General features: G+C 46.5%; 1 protein-coding gene across 14 annotated transcripts in view; it reads left to right on the forward strand.

The window, feature by feature from the left end:
• CAMTA1 (calmodulin binding transcription activator 1) overlaps window positions 1–15,059 on the forward strand; it is an 897,244-nt gene that overhangs the window by 852,370 nt on the left and 29,815 nt on the right. For 11 of the 14 annotated variants that reach the window (XM_032640933.1, XM_032640940.1, XM_032640959.1 and 8 more), the window contains one exon: window positions 12,440–12,591. In XM_032640933.1, the coding sequence (XP_032496824.1) occupies window positions 12,440–12,591 (152 nt within the window). Of the gene's footprint in view, window positions 1–11,851; window positions 12,592–15,059 lie in introns of those variants that run through there. The other 3 variants (XM_032640993.1, XM_032641022.1, XM_032641001.1) reach the window with 3 other exon arrangements.

Genomic DNA, 15,059 nt, shown 5'->3' on the forward strand with positions numbered 1-15,059 from the left:
AGTGAAAATCATTGCGAGAGTGGAGCGACGCGAAAAGACAGTGGACCTGATGGAAACGGAGGCCCAGAGAAAGGATGAAGAGAGACAAGAGGAAGAAGAAGTAGCAGAAGAACCGAAGAGATTCACGATGCAGGAAATGGCATGGGATTTTCTTTATTGGAGGCGGCGCTGTTAGCGTTTGAGGCACAGGACCTGAACATGGAACGGTGCACGAAGGTTGCGGCAGCCGTTCAGAATGCAATCCAGTGCTACCGTGTCATCTGTGATAAGAAAAAAAGAGCTACTACCCAGACATCACTGGATCGTTTTTTCAGGAGGGTAGATGGAATTGAATCCAGCAAGGAACCAGAAGCTGTGCCATCAGCGTCAGGCGTGAGTGACATTGCAGCTTGCCCTCCGTCTCCTACAGCTGACGATCCTTCAGCTCTGCCATCTCCCACCTCCTCTCCCTCCTCCAGTCAGTAACTCTTCTTGCCTGTTCACTCCATGCCAGCCCCTGTATGCCAGCTGTACTGCTGTACTTTTCAAGGGACTGTACTGTAAGATTAAAAATGTTTTCTTTATTTTTTGTGTTTGTTTTTTATGTATTATTTGTGTGAAAAGTATTATAAACCTATTACAGTACAGTACTATATAGCTATGTGTTAGTCGGGTACCTAGGCTAACTTTGTTGTACTTAACGAAAAAATTGGGCTTAACGAACGCGCTCTCGGGTCGGACCTCATTCGTACGTCGGAGACTTATTGTACACTGCCCGATTTGGGGACTTCCATGAGGACAGCAAGATAGGACAGCCCCGCAACTGTATGAAATCAAGTTGCATCCCCATTTCGTGAAAATCACTCTGTTTTTAGCCTTTTCACCTAATCCAAGGGATGTTTGAATAGCGGCCTCACTAATACATTCATTCAGGCCTCACTCATTTGGAAGTTGCAAAAACTTGAAGATGACTCTGGTTTAGGGGTGGAGCCCTAATGGGAAATGTAGCACCAAGTTACGGCCTCCCAAACTCAAAGTGCAGAAGCAAGTAGCCTGCAGACACAGGAGCTTAGCCCTCGATGTGTTTTTATGTGGTGTCTGGAGCCAGGACACAAAATGGTCCTCATAGGGGTCACGACAGTGTACTAAAAAGGAGCTTAATGGCTAAAATTTTTCCACAGCTCTGGTGGTTCCCTTAGAGAGATATTTTCTTTTGGAATAAAATGGTTAAAGTGGTATAACTTGGATTATTTAAAAGGTTTCTCTGTTTGTCATTGTAAAATAGTATCTTTAGATCATTTTATCTATTTTGACTTACATTTTAATACATCCCGTGTTTTACAGTAATACAGCTACTTCTTTTAAAATATAGGCATATCAGTCTGTTGATTTGGAAAGGACTTCTTCACCTATATTTATTCCAGATTTTTACAGAATCTTATGGCATTGTCAAAACAAAAATTACTGTAGTTAATACACTTTTGAGTTCTCTGTAGAATCCAGTGTTTAAAAAAACACATATTTGTGAAACTTCTTGGACTCAAACTGTCTCACGAGGCAGCAGGACGGTTGCAACATCTGTGCAGATGGCATCCCTACAATTAGCCCTGGAAGAAAAGCATTGCCAGCAGCAGCTCTAAATAATTTATGGAGAGTGAGTTGGAAACAGCAAAAGAAGGAGTGTTTCAACTAGAATCCCGGACACGTGGTTTTTCAGTCAGATACTGAAAACCACCAGGAACTCAGGGCAAATAACATCTCTTACGATTAGAAGCATTCACTAGAAGCAGCCAGGATTTTTTTTTTTTTTTTTTTTTTTTTTTACGTCTTTGCCCCACTTTGTAACACATCTTACTCGCAGAGTTTTCTTTTTTATTGCGTTTTCAACTTTTGTCGTCCCAACCTTGTAAAGCATGGCTGCTGAGGTGAAAGCGTTACCGTTACCGTCTCAGTTACTTGTTTGTTTGTTTGTTTTCAGATGCCTGGTCCCCGATCTGTTTGATGGGATTAGGAAAGCATGGCCCCGAGAGAAGGGAGGGAACTGCTTTTAGTAACTTGGCTGGAGAAAAGTCACCTAGAAATGATGAAGGGAAACAAATATTTTGTTCTACGCAATCTCCTTTACCTTCTTCTGCTTGAAATCCACAACTTTCTATTTTGAACAGATGAAATCAGTCCCTTGTTCAGTATGTATTGAGGGCTTACTACGTCCCAGGCCTCGGGAAGATGGCACTGAGCAGAGCAAAGGCAGGCGCTGGCCCCATAGAACTGTCGAGATCTCTCTTCCTTCCCCTTTATTTCCATTAGGCTGAGGTTCTGGGAATGAAGGCTTATTTATGTCTTATTTGGTTTTTGCGTCCCTGGTGGCCACCACCACGACTTGAGTTGTCCTGTTCGCTGTTCCATCCCCAGGGCCCTGGCCGGTGCCCGGCAGTGGTGTCCCAGCAGGGGTTGTGCAGTCGACATTCACAGAATGAGTCTGTTCTGGCCCTGATTCTCCATCTTTCTTCCCCGAGGACTCGGAGTGGTTTTTTTGGTACAGCTGGGCACCCCAGAACAACCTGCCGGCGCTTAATTAATGGTTTCTTGCCCCTTGACAATTCCCGTGCGTTTTGTACTGCGTCTTGGCAACTGTAGTTCTTAAAGGCAGGGTTTTCCTTTTCCACTTCCTCCGTGCAAGTCATTTAAAGTTCATCCCCCGCTCACATCCTTACGTCCAGGTGAGGTGGCTGTTCACCTCCAAGTCCTGTTACAGCGCTTTTTCCCTCTAAAGACCCCGTTGGTGTCTGGTAACAGGCTTTCCTCCGCCACTTCATCCATTTCTAGAATGTCTCAATCCGCGCTTATAATATCTCTCATTTTCACTGGGTGCTGAAACTGCACCCAGTTTGCTTTGGGGGACGTTAGCAAACCTGAAACGTGCTCCTCTTTTGAGATTAGATGATGGTAGGTATAGAATCTGTGTCAGAGTTCCCGACTTCCTTTGCTCTCATGCTAATTAGGGGCAGTTTTGCTGCCTCGAACTGCAGTCGGTTCGCTACGTGACCGACGGTGAAGTTGGCTGCTGCGTAATTCAGGTGCCCTTACGTGCTGGATGCCGTGGCGTGAGCTAGCGGAGCTCCTTGGGTTCCACTGACCCTTCTTGTCCTTGGAGGAGAGGTTGGACATCTTCGCCCTCGTGCAGCTCCAGCTGTAGCACTGCAAGATTTCAAAGGAGAAATCCTTGTAGATTGGCTTTGCAGCTCTCTAACAGTCTGGCACCGCTGTTCGTCAGCTTAAAGGATTTTTCCCTGTCGTGCCTAAGACTCTGAATTCGTGAACAGGGTGAAACACAGACCAAGAAGAAATATGAATCCCACCTCCCTGCCAATGAAGAAAGTCTGAAGAAGAATTGCTGATGTCATTTCTAGTGTTTTGGTCCATAGCTCTGGGGAGTTTTGAAGAAGTGGAGGATGGCAGTTTTTCCTAAGGCTAAATTTAGCCATTGCTTTGGAAAATCAGAGTGGTACAGCTTGTGCCTTATCTCCGGCCGGGCCTCACCCTCTCCTCTGCACTTGGACGTCTTCAGTAGCTCGCTGGGGAAGAGCAGCTCCCTGCACTCCAGCGGCCCCTTGATTCTGGGAAGGAATCAAGCGACTTTCCCCGTCTTTCTGAGCTTCCTGCAAAATGCAGGAGGCTTCCAAAGCAGCAGTTACAGTTCTCTACAGAAATAGCCCAAGCCATGCCTCCTTTTGCTTCATCAACCCTTCCTGCCAGCTCAGCCAAGGGCTGGAAATGGAACGAGAGACATGGCCTCTGGTCCCCAGTCCAAATAGCAACAGGAGGGCACATGTGTGCTCAAGCCACAAATAACGCGTTTTAAAATAGCAGATGGTATCTGATGATCGCGCCTTCATTCATTTACCTGCCAAGGCAAAACTTTCTCCTCTGCTCTGGCAGCAAGGCCGGCGGTGGCCCGGGTCGAGCAGTTGGAGTAACAAGCTCCGGTTTGCAGATGTTATTTGTCGGCTGATTTTCAGGCCCTGCAAATCCATGCCCACTTTCTGAGGCTGTTCTAGAAAATGTCTCTTTGGCCTCACACGGTAAAAATGTCATGTCTCTAAAACAGCTTAACCTGTTAAGCACTTTCGTAACTAATTAGATCAAGGTGTGCTGCCAGCCACTGTGTTCCAGATACTCTGTTTCACCAGGGAAAAGTAGGAATACCTAGAAGGTAGGGATCTGTATTTACAATGTGACGCTGAATGGATAAAGGAAAGTGACGTTGCTGTGAAATTCCAGTTTGTGTCTATGAAGGGTCAGATCTTCCTCAGCTTTTCTGCCAGGGTCTTCACCAATACAGTTACATTTTTTCCTTACCTGAGCCCCCAGGAAAGGGCAGCCAGCCAGGTAGATGCCTAGAGCTTCTTCACATGATTTCAAGGCACCTCGACTGGGTTCTGAGCATTTTGACTGCTCTTTCTTTCCCTGGGGGGTAAGGGGTAAAACTGGCTAATTGGAGTATAGTCCCTGGGAGCCCACTGTGGAGAGCAGAGGTCACTCAGAGCCCCTGCCCCAGAGTTTGAATGACCTCATCCATAAATTGGCTTCTGAAGAAGCTTAAATTAGAAAAGAATATTCCTTTCCACTGACTGGGCCCCCATTCTGTATCTGATACCAGGGATACAAGATTTGCAGACAGCTCGCTCTGGTAGAAATGACATGTGTGAGAAAACTGTACATTCTGGTAGAAATGACATGTGTAAGAAAATAACTACACACAGGACACAGAGCAAGACATGACGATTTGCTGGGTAGACTGGAAAGCACGTGGGTCTGGAGTCTAACCTGTGCTCTAATCCCTGCCCTGATACTTAAGACCTCGCGTAAGTAACACATTTTCGGAGCCTCGGCTTCCTCATCTGTAAAAGAAAGAGGAAAATCAGAGTTGTTTTCCAGATCAGAAATAACACATGTGGAATGTCTGGCCTACGTAGATGCTCGGTGGCAGCTACAGATCATAAAACTGGAGGGATGTTTGAGCCACACTCTGAAGAATAAGAAGGTCGCCATGTGGACATGGGGAAAGGTTGGCATCACCCAAGGCGCAGAAACATGTAAGGTTCCTGATGGCTTTGGAGAACGGTGAGTATGAGAGGACCCCTAAAAAGTAGCCCGAGGCCGTCAGCAAAGAGCATCCCCTGCCATACCAAACGCTCGCCGTTTTATTTGTAGGTCCCAGGGGAGGCAGCTAAGTGTTTTTTAGCAAAAGATTATCTGATATAAAGTCAGAAATTGCTTCATGTCGTATTGCTCAGTACAGGCATGAAAATCAAGTCAGTTCCAAGATTTAAAGTGCGTTGTGCATTATCTAGAGGAGGTTATGGTCACTAGGTGCGGCTGAACACCTAAGACCAGCACTAGCCTAAGTCCAGCTAGTCGTGGGTTCCCGACACAGACGCTTTCTCTCATCAGATGCCCAAACACTCGGGATTCTCCAGTTTTACAGCAGCAAATCCCAAACCTTCTAAACTTAGAATATACTGTGGGTGTCTGACTTCATGAAGTTTCTTCTGTGTTAAAACTTTGGTACTGCTTAGGAATTTTAGGTCGATATTAATTGGGGACATTTTTTAAATGAGTCGCTTTGAGGGTTAGGAATCCCTGTCAAAGAGAGATGCAGAGATGACCCATGACCGCTGCTGTGCTGTGTTACACTCCGTGTGGTAGCCCTGAGGAGACACTTGGACAGGGTGAACCCAGCAAGAGTAAAGGGGACATGAAGCGGGCCAGCAGTTAGCTGGAAACGTTTTTTCATCTTCTTGATCTCCGTAGTACTCAGAGCTATTCTGGCATTAGGAGTGTATTTTTCCTTTATGTTTTCTAGTGTTGTTGGAAAACTCTGGGAACTGAAGGATAAAGTGGTTGGATATACTACATGCTATATCCTGTACCTGTACTTTTGAGATACAAAAAGTAGGCCTAGGCTTCTCTCTTTGTAGTTTAATGTATCAGGAAGATTTCTTTTCAGCATTTATTTTCTCGACTTATTATATCCAGGTAACACAGTTACTTCCACCATCATTTTATCTATGTTTAAAATGCCCCCTAGAAGGGTAGAATGAATACTGCAGTGCTGTGTTAGAGTTGGAGACATTGTATGAACTCATGTTTATTTTCGTATAGATAGAAAAATAATTATAGATATGTGTGCATACATGGGCTGTTATACTTACAACTTTGTCCTGGCTCTGTGCACTGAGAGGGTCCAGGAGCAGTGACACTCCAGCAGTAATGAGCACACCTAGCACCTGGATCTTGGTTTCTAAATGCCATTCTCCAATAAAAGAAACCAGGGCTCCCTAGAGAGACTGCTGATTCTCGGGCTGGGACAGGGAAAGGACAAGATGAGCCTGGAGCATCCGGTGATGCCAGAAAGGAAGGAAGTGCTCGAAAAAGAAGGGAAAAAAGCTGAGGGTATGTCCAAGGGACACAGGAGCCAGCTTGAAAGAGCTCCCAGTGGCCACGCTGGGACAATTTGGGCAATTAATGTAGTATCGGATGATGACCAAAGTGTAAAATAAATATACCTGAGTTCTTACTAGTACAGATAAAAGGTTGATCAAGTAAATAAACCATGAGGGACAAATCTTCCTTATAGAAGAACTCCAAATATGTGTGGATACTCCTCTATCCACAGGGTGGAACTTAATTCTCGTCCCTTTGCTCGGCTGGACTTAGGGACTTGCTTCCAAAGGATAGAGTAGGCAAAGAGGAAAATAGGAACTTTATCATGGAGCACTGTAGATTTATAGAGCAAATGATCACGGTCTGTATCAGCAGTACATCATCATTTACCCCCGCTTGTGTGATGGGCAGGGCACTTGCCCTCTGTGATCCTCTTGCTAAAAACCCATGACTCCAGTCTAATCATTAGAAAACATATCAGGCCAACTTCAAGGCAGGGACATCTACAAAGTACTTGACCAGTAGTCTTCAAAACTGCTCAAATTGTGACAGATCAGAGAAGAGAAAGGCGATTTAACAGCTAAATGCAACATGGTATCCTTGGTTGGATGCTGGAACAGAAAAAAATACATTAATTCTAATTCAGTTCTGATGGTGTGGTCTAGCTCAAGTCTATAATTTAGTGAATAGTAGTGATATACCAGTGTTAGTTGCTGAGTTTTGACAAATGTACCCTAATTGCGTAAGATGTTCATATTAGGGGAAACTGGGTGAAGGGTATGTGGGAACTCGACTACCTTTGCAACTCCTCTGTGAATCTCAATTATTCAAAAAAATTTTTTTAATGTATTATTTTTTTTAATGTTCCAGAGGTATGACTGGGTAAAAGGTCCCTGTCCAATAGTAGTTCAGACTTAAGAGAGTCTGACCACTTTTTTTTTTTTGCGGTACGTGGGCCTCTCACTGTTGTGGCCCCTCCCATCGTGGAGCACAGGCTCTAGACGTGCAGGCTCAGCGGCCAGGGCTCACGGGCCCAGCCGCTCCACGGCATGTGGGATCTTCCCAGACTGGGGCACGAACTCGCGTCCCCTGCATCGGCAGGCGGACTCTCAACCGCTGCGCCACCAGGGAAGCCCGAGTCTGACCACTTTTAAAAATTCAGTTTATTTCATCTTCACAGGCAGCATAGATAGTGATATTCCCATTTTACAGAGAAAATCGAGGTGCAAAATGGTCATTATTTTTCCAGAGTCACACAGTGACAGGATTAAACCTGGAGCTCTTCTCTCTACTCCAGTGTTCTTTCCACTGTGTCATCGCTGCCCAGTCTAGAAATGCTGCTTCTGCTAAAAAGGGTGCAGCTCGAACAGGCTCGGGAAGAGGCTTGGAATGAACCGTGAGCCAGACTTGCTGCAAAGCCATCAGCGTCATTTACCTTTTGTCTGGGGTACAGGTGGGTGGGTGCGTGTGTCTTGAATGTAGTGGGAAGGAATTACTGCATGATAGTTGAAAGATCTCATTCCCTGAAACCACACAAGTAAATAAACTGCTTTAGAGAAAAGCAGGTGGCAAAGCCAGGCACCTGGGAAGACATCCCACTCAGAAGAAAAAGAAAGTAATAAAGAGGCAAGATCTGATGGGGATGAGAGAGGAGTGCCTGCAGAGAGCAGTGCAAGGAGGTGGATTTTAAATCGTTTTCGAGTGTCGTCAAGGTCTGAATTAGCCGTGTGCTTGAGACGACGCACAGCCCAATGCTGTTGGCAGAGCCCGTGTGGATGGACCGGGGATGATGTACAGGAGGTGACATTTTGCATGTCCACGTGGGGTGGGAACCCGTGCTTCTGCTCGAGCAGGTGGTCCTGGGGTCCTTCTTTAACAAGCACTGGGGTGGAAAGAGGATTCATTCTTGAGGAAGGAGGCTGGGGTCTTAGAGCAGCAGTTCTTGAAATGTGGTCTCAGCCCAGAAGCATCAGCGTCACCTGAGAACGTGTTTGAAATGCACCCTCTAGGCTCACCCAAACCTAGCAAAACCAACACTAACACCAAAGCAAGCTGGGCACTGCCCCCACCAGTGTGTTTCAAAAAGCCCACTGGGTGATTCTGATGCCTGCTGGCACCTGAGAACCACTAGGCTGAGCAGACGCCTCCACTCGGGTGGCACACTGCCTGCAGCGGGCACGAGCCGGAGGGTGAGCACCCAGACACCACTGCCGCCGCAGGGGGGACCCAGACGTATAACCCTGGAGGCTCACGTGCTTCGGGAAGTGGGTGCCCTCAGCTTACTTTCCGTGCAGCCGGGTCTCACAAGGGAGCAGTCCAGTCGCTTCACTCAGACTGTCCTAAGGACAGGGGGCTTGCAACCCCTCAAAGCTGAATCACCGTTGGCTCTGTTTGAAACATCGTGGGCAAGACTGCAGCCAAATTCATCAGCCCCCTCAATCTGTACGTTATTGGTTTTCCTCTCCTCCCCGCCTCCACAGTGCATTAATTTAACAACCCAGGTTCATTCAGCCTGCAGAAATTATCTGTTGGCCAACAGAGGAGCACAGGGATCTCTTCACTAAGCCATCCCCCAGTGCCTGGTACACAGTAGGTGCTCAATAAATATTTGTGCGTGAACAAATAGATCTTCAAATGTACTTTTTTCATCAGAAAAAGTTTTTTGCTTCCAATTGTATTACCCTCATCGTATAATTTCACACAGTACACAATTAAGATGAGAGATAGCTCTGAAATTGTCAAGTGTTTTGCAATAATGTTTTAGTTAGTAAAGCTGTAAAGCCCGAAACAAGCATCAAGTTGTTGCTTTTGACTTGCCAGTCATGGAGAGTTGGACACCATCATTTTTTCCATCGGAGGAAGCCTTACAGAGGAAAGGAAGTATGATCAGAAAGCCTCCGATTCTTGATTCACAGGGTGGCACAGACCTGACTCTCTGGGATGCCAGCTCAGTTGTTTCATGTTTTAATCATCACTACCTCCCCCCTTTGGAGTCAAGAGGCTCAGAGATGCCGTTCTGCACGATATAATTTTCTTAAGAGGCAAAAAGACTGCTTCGGAGTATCTTCACGAAGTGCTTCTCAGAGCAGCTTAATCACACGCGAGCGCTGACTGCACAGCCCACTGTGGCACGCAGCCCGGAAGCAGGGAGCCAGTGACCCCTGGGGCAGACAAGGCGTCGTGGTGACAGTGTTTTGGCGGGGAGATGCATTGGCAGGGCCTCGCTCTGCGATGTCGGGGAGGGTCGGTCTGCAGTGTCCACGCTTGGCAGGGGATGGGTGGGGGACGGGTGGAGTTGGGGGGACGAGCCGGGGCTGCCTGCACTGTCACCGCCGCAGCCGGAACAGAGCCACCCCGACGGGCTGAGCACAGCCGGGTGGCGAGCCCTGTGCCCTTCTGCCCCTTGGCATGACGTGGCATGTTAATCTTGGCCACTGTGCTCCAGACAAGTGCAAACCGATCTCCGAGAGAAGCGAATCGGATTCTGAACACTCACTTAATAGATGCAAGATTTGCAGGCTGGCAGAAGAAATCATCAGAACATGGCTATAGAGGCTTAAGCTGCTTCAGTGGGATGAGTGAGGGTCTCTGGGTGGGTTCAGAGATGAGTGGTTGTCTGGCTAGCAGGATCAGCAGGAAGCAGGGAGAGTTTATAAACATATCACGAAGGATAACTGCTGCTCCACTTGGGATCACACTCTTTTTTTCTTACCTTTTTTTTTTTTTTTTTGGTTACGCGGGTCTCTCACCGCTGTGGCCTCTCCCATTGCGGAGCACAGGCTCCGGACGCGCAGGCTCAGCGGCCACGGCTCACGGGCCCAGCCGCTCCGCGGCATGTGGGATCTTCCCTGACCGGGGCATGAACCCGTGTCCCCTGCATCGGCAGGCGGACTCTCAACCACTGTGCCACCAGGGACGCCCGGATCACACTCTTTTTGAAAGGTAAAATTCTTTGTCCTCAGTTGGCTCCAGATGGAGAAGTCCCACATTCTACAAAATTTCCATTTTCTAATGAGGGCATGGAGTAAGGATTCTAAAATCAACTCTGAAGTCACTTTGTTTTCCATTAGTGGTCACAGGATGACCACGGCCATGGCCAGTGCATCACAAGCAGATCCATTCAGGGTTACTCCCCCATCCGTGACTGTGCCACTGAGGTGCTTAGAGGGTCCTCAGAGTTCGTCACATCTGTCTGCATGAAATTGGAACAGAGAGACGTTACCTTTCACTTTTAAAGAGGAAGGATTTTTTCCTCTCATGTTGTTCCTGGAAATAGCTTACTAAGAAAATAATACCACAGTTCTTGAAAAGCAGTCTACCTCCTCTTGCTTTTGTGGTTTAGAAGAGTGAGATCAATTTGACATTCGGTACTGAAAACTTCCCCGTTTTCAATACCGAATTGAAAACGTATTTACTATCTTTTTACTTTGAGAAAAAAGTTCTGTTCCCTCGGGTAAGACCGTCTAATCCTTGTGCATCTTCTCTTCCCATAACTTTCCCTTCCTGTTGTCGCGTGGGGGCTAAGCTCCGGGTCCTGGAGACGGAGAAGCCAGGTATCCTTTCATGCCTCAGTGTCCTCATCTGTAAAATGAAGACAATGACAGGACCAGCCTCACACAATGGCCGTGAGGGTAAATGAGTTAACATTTGTCAAGTGATTTACACAGTGGCACGGATTCGGTAAGTGTTAGCTCCGTCCACTTTTTAATCTCTCGTAGGGTCGATACGCTTTACCCACTAGTGTCAGGATTTACAGTCAGGATGGCAAGGAACGCTGATAAAATATTTCTTCTCCGAGGGCACTCCTTTTCATGATTCAGTTGGCTGTATTTTGAAAATAGTGACGCCATTAGCAATTTTGAGGAAGAACTATGTTGCCACAGGTGTTTGATCAATTTCCCAAGACGTTTCATTCACATGCCACAAGGTGATGCTGATGGCTGGCACACTTATCTGGGACTTACCCATGTCCTGAGCATTTTCATCTGTTACTTCATTAAATTCTCTCAACACCCCTCGGAGGTAAGGACAGTTACTGTCCCCATTTAAGAGTTAAGGAGTGCTTCCCTGGTGGCGCAGTGGTTGAGAGTCCGCCTGCCGATGCAGGGGACACGGGTTCGTGCCCCGGTCCGGGAAGATCCCACATGTGGCGAAGCGGCTGGGCCCGTGAGCCATGGCCGCTGAGCCTGCGCGTCCGGAGCCTGTGCTCCGCAACAGAGAGACTACAACAGTGAGAGGCCCGCGTACCGCAAAAAAAAAAAAAAAAAAAAAAAGAAGAGTTAAGGAAACTGAGACACCAAAAGTTTTGTTCAAAGTTACACAACTATTATATGGCACAGCCAGTGTTCTTAACTGTGTCCTGATTGGTCCTTACCCCCCTCTCCAGCTTCATCTTCTGCTCTCCTCTCTGCTGTGGTCCAGCCACATGGCTTGTGCTCCTGGAACGTTCTGCCTCAGGGCCTTTGCATTTACTCTTACCTAACCCCAGCTCTAATGTATGTGTGTGTCTGTGGCTAGAGCCTGGATCAGAAAATCTTTTTTTTTTTTCCAGTGTGTGGGTAATAGATACTACTTAAAAAAAAATCTAGATATCTATATCTGTGTGGGGTTGTGTGTGTTCTTCTTTCCCATAGTGATTGCTTTCTTCCAGTGATTTAAATTAAATTGTATTCATTTCATTTGTTTGCTCTAGGGGCCTTTCAACCAGATCTCTCTTCAAGGTTTCCACTGGGGAATTTGCCAAAGAAATGAGGTCCAGGAACCTGAAACCAGGACCTTGACAAAAACGGGTTTTCTGTTCCTTTCGCTGAGAACTTTGGGCTGCTGTCGAGGCTGCAGTCTTATGTGAAGTGTCAGGGTCACTACCGCGCTGGAGAAATGCAGCCTGGACAAAGCCCGGTGATTTGGTTGGGTCGGTGGCCATCTTGGATGCCCGTCCTTCAGGCTCGCCTAGGCCACGTGTTAATGGCCCTTCTTCCAGAACACCACCTCACTCTTCCTTGTTCTGCCCTAGATAACCAGTTCAGGATGTCCATCCTTGAGCGACTGGAGCAGATGGAAAGGAGGATGGCTGAGATGACCGGGTCCCAGCAGCACAAGCAGGGGAGCGGAGGAGGGAGCAGCGGAGGGGGCAGCGGTAGTGGGAACGGAGGAAGCCAAGCTCAGGTACGAGTCTGCGCGGACTGTCGCCTTTCATGGTGTCTAATGTTTTATTGACGTGCGAGGCTGTCGATCACAAGTTCCTTCTCTGCTGCTGCTGGCACCCTTCCTGGAAGAGGCAAGAGGCAGGGGGGTGCTTTGTAGTCCCTGTGTTTCTGAGTATTCAACTCTGTGTTAGGGAAGAAGCCTTGGACTGTGGGGCTTCTCAGTGGTTCACCTTCCTAAGCCTCGAATCACTGATCTCAGAACTCACTGCAGTTATCTGACAGCGGGAGGGCGGGCATCCAGTGACAGAACAGAGGCCAAGAGATGACTCAGATTCGCTGGGCTCAGAGTTCAATTAGAACCTATTTTGTGTTTTGTGTTCTATCTTTATCTTAAGTATAAATAGAAAACATAATTGTTTTATAAGGGCCCAGAGAAACTGTTTCTGTAATTTTTCAGTGGAGAATAGTAGAACATTATACATTCTGTCGTTGTTACAAATGCTTTTTCATCAGTTCCGTGATGAATGCATTATTATTGTCAGGTACAGGGAAATCATCAAATATTATTTTAGAGTCCCATTAGTCTTGAAGGCTTTATGTCAATTTCATTTAGGAGCTTCATTTTGGGGAAGTTTCCTAGGCAGAAATTATTTTTCAGGAGGCCCTAGAATAAATTTTTTTTAATTAATTAATTTTTTTTTTTTTTTTTGGCTTTGTTGGGTCTTCATTGCTGCGCGCGGGCTTTCTCTAGTTGCGGCGAGCTGGGGCTACTCTTTGTTGCAGTGCATGGGCTTCTCATTGCGGTGGCTTCTCTTGTTGCGGAGCACGGGCTCTAGGAGTGTGGGCTCCGTAGTTGTGGCGCACGGGCTTAGTTGCTCCGTAGCATGTGAGATCTTCCCGGACCAGGGATTAAGCCTGTTTTCCCCTGCATTGGCAGGCGGATTCTTAACCCCTGCACCACCAGGGAAGTCCCCTAGAATGAATTTAAAGGGACTGATGGTGTTTCTTACCTCCACCACTGAGACATCACCTAAAAACCTCAAATAATTCCCCCTCTTTCTCTTCAAGATGAATGTTGATTTTTTTCTGAACAATTATATTTTAAAGTGAACATTTGGAGTTTTATGATCCTTGTAAATATCAAGTATTAGTAATATTTTTAATAATAGATGAAACACATCTATTTCATCACAATAGATGAAAACAAAGCATGCGGTACCACACCCCCGAAACTAACCTTTTTCCCGGAATTTCCTTCTTATTTCTCTCCTATCTTCAGAAATCAGTGGAAAAGGAAAGACTTGGCACAAAGGAAAATATTATTAAGGCTTCCTGTCCACCTGATACTACTGTTTTATAAAAAGAAGTAAACATTATTTACTATCTATCTCATGGCTAAAATAAGAGATTCCCACGAAATCCTTTTTCTTTCACCAACAAAGGCTGCATAAAGGGAATGGAGAGTAGTGTCATTTTATAGCTCAACTATCTGGCAACTGGCCTATTGTCTGATCCCATATTAACTGCTACTGAATACTCTTTTATCAGTTTATGCTGGCTTCGATAAATATCTGTGTCCACCTTATGTGATAGAGATGGAGCTGTTTTTGTTAATGCAAAGAAATTCCCTCTTTGCCCACTACCCAGTGACTTCCGTGTGCCCCTGAATGTGTCTGTCTGGGCCTTTCGAGTCAAGGTCATTCTGCTGAAGGTCGGGCTTGCCCGGCTGTGCTCCTCTAAACATGTCACGACAGTTCTAGTGAGGGTGACATTAACCGTCCTCTGACTTTTTATTTTTGCAGGCGTTTTTTTTTTCCAGATTTCAAAACAGAAAACAATGAGGAGCAACAGTGTTTCTGTAGTAATTGAATTTCATGGGGTTTGTAACTGGACAAAATACCTTTAAAATAATACCAGAGAGGAGAATTAGACCAGAAGGGCCATTTATTCGGGGTGGGGCGGGGGGTGGTGGTGGTTGTGAAACGTAAAAGTGCTAGAGCAGAGACTCAGATAAGCTGTTGAGGTTCCTAACTTTGATTTTATTTTTCTTCTTTCACAACCTCCTTTTACAAAAAAGAGAAGAAAGCCAGGTGGCTAACATGAGTGAATTTCTCTTTCTCGTGTGCCTCTGTGGTTAGCAAGAACGCTTAAATTTCAAGGTCTCTCATGCCTTCCCCAGTGTCCTTTTTGTTTTATATAAAGGACTGGATTATTACTGGATTTTTTAAAATCTGTTTTGTTGGGTTTTTTGCGGTACGCGGGCCTCTCGCTGTTGTAGCCTCTCACGTTGCAGAGCACAGCCTCCGGACGCGCAGGCTCAGCGGCCATGGCTCACGGGCCCAGCCGCTCCGCGGCACGTGGGATCTTCCCGGACCGGGGTACGAACCTGTGTCCCCTGCATCGGCAGGCGAACTCTCAACCACTGCGCCACCAGGGAAGCCCTAAAATCTGTTTTTTAAATTGAGATATAACTGACATATAATATCA

This window comes from Phocoena sinus, chromosome 1 (assembly GCF_008692025.1).
Source record: "Phocoena sinus isolate mPhoSin1 chromosome 1, mPhoSin1.pri, whole genome shotgun sequence".
Taxonomy (NCBI): Eukaryota; Metazoa; Chordata; class Mammalia; order Artiodactyla; family Phocoenidae; genus Phocoena; species Phocoena sinus.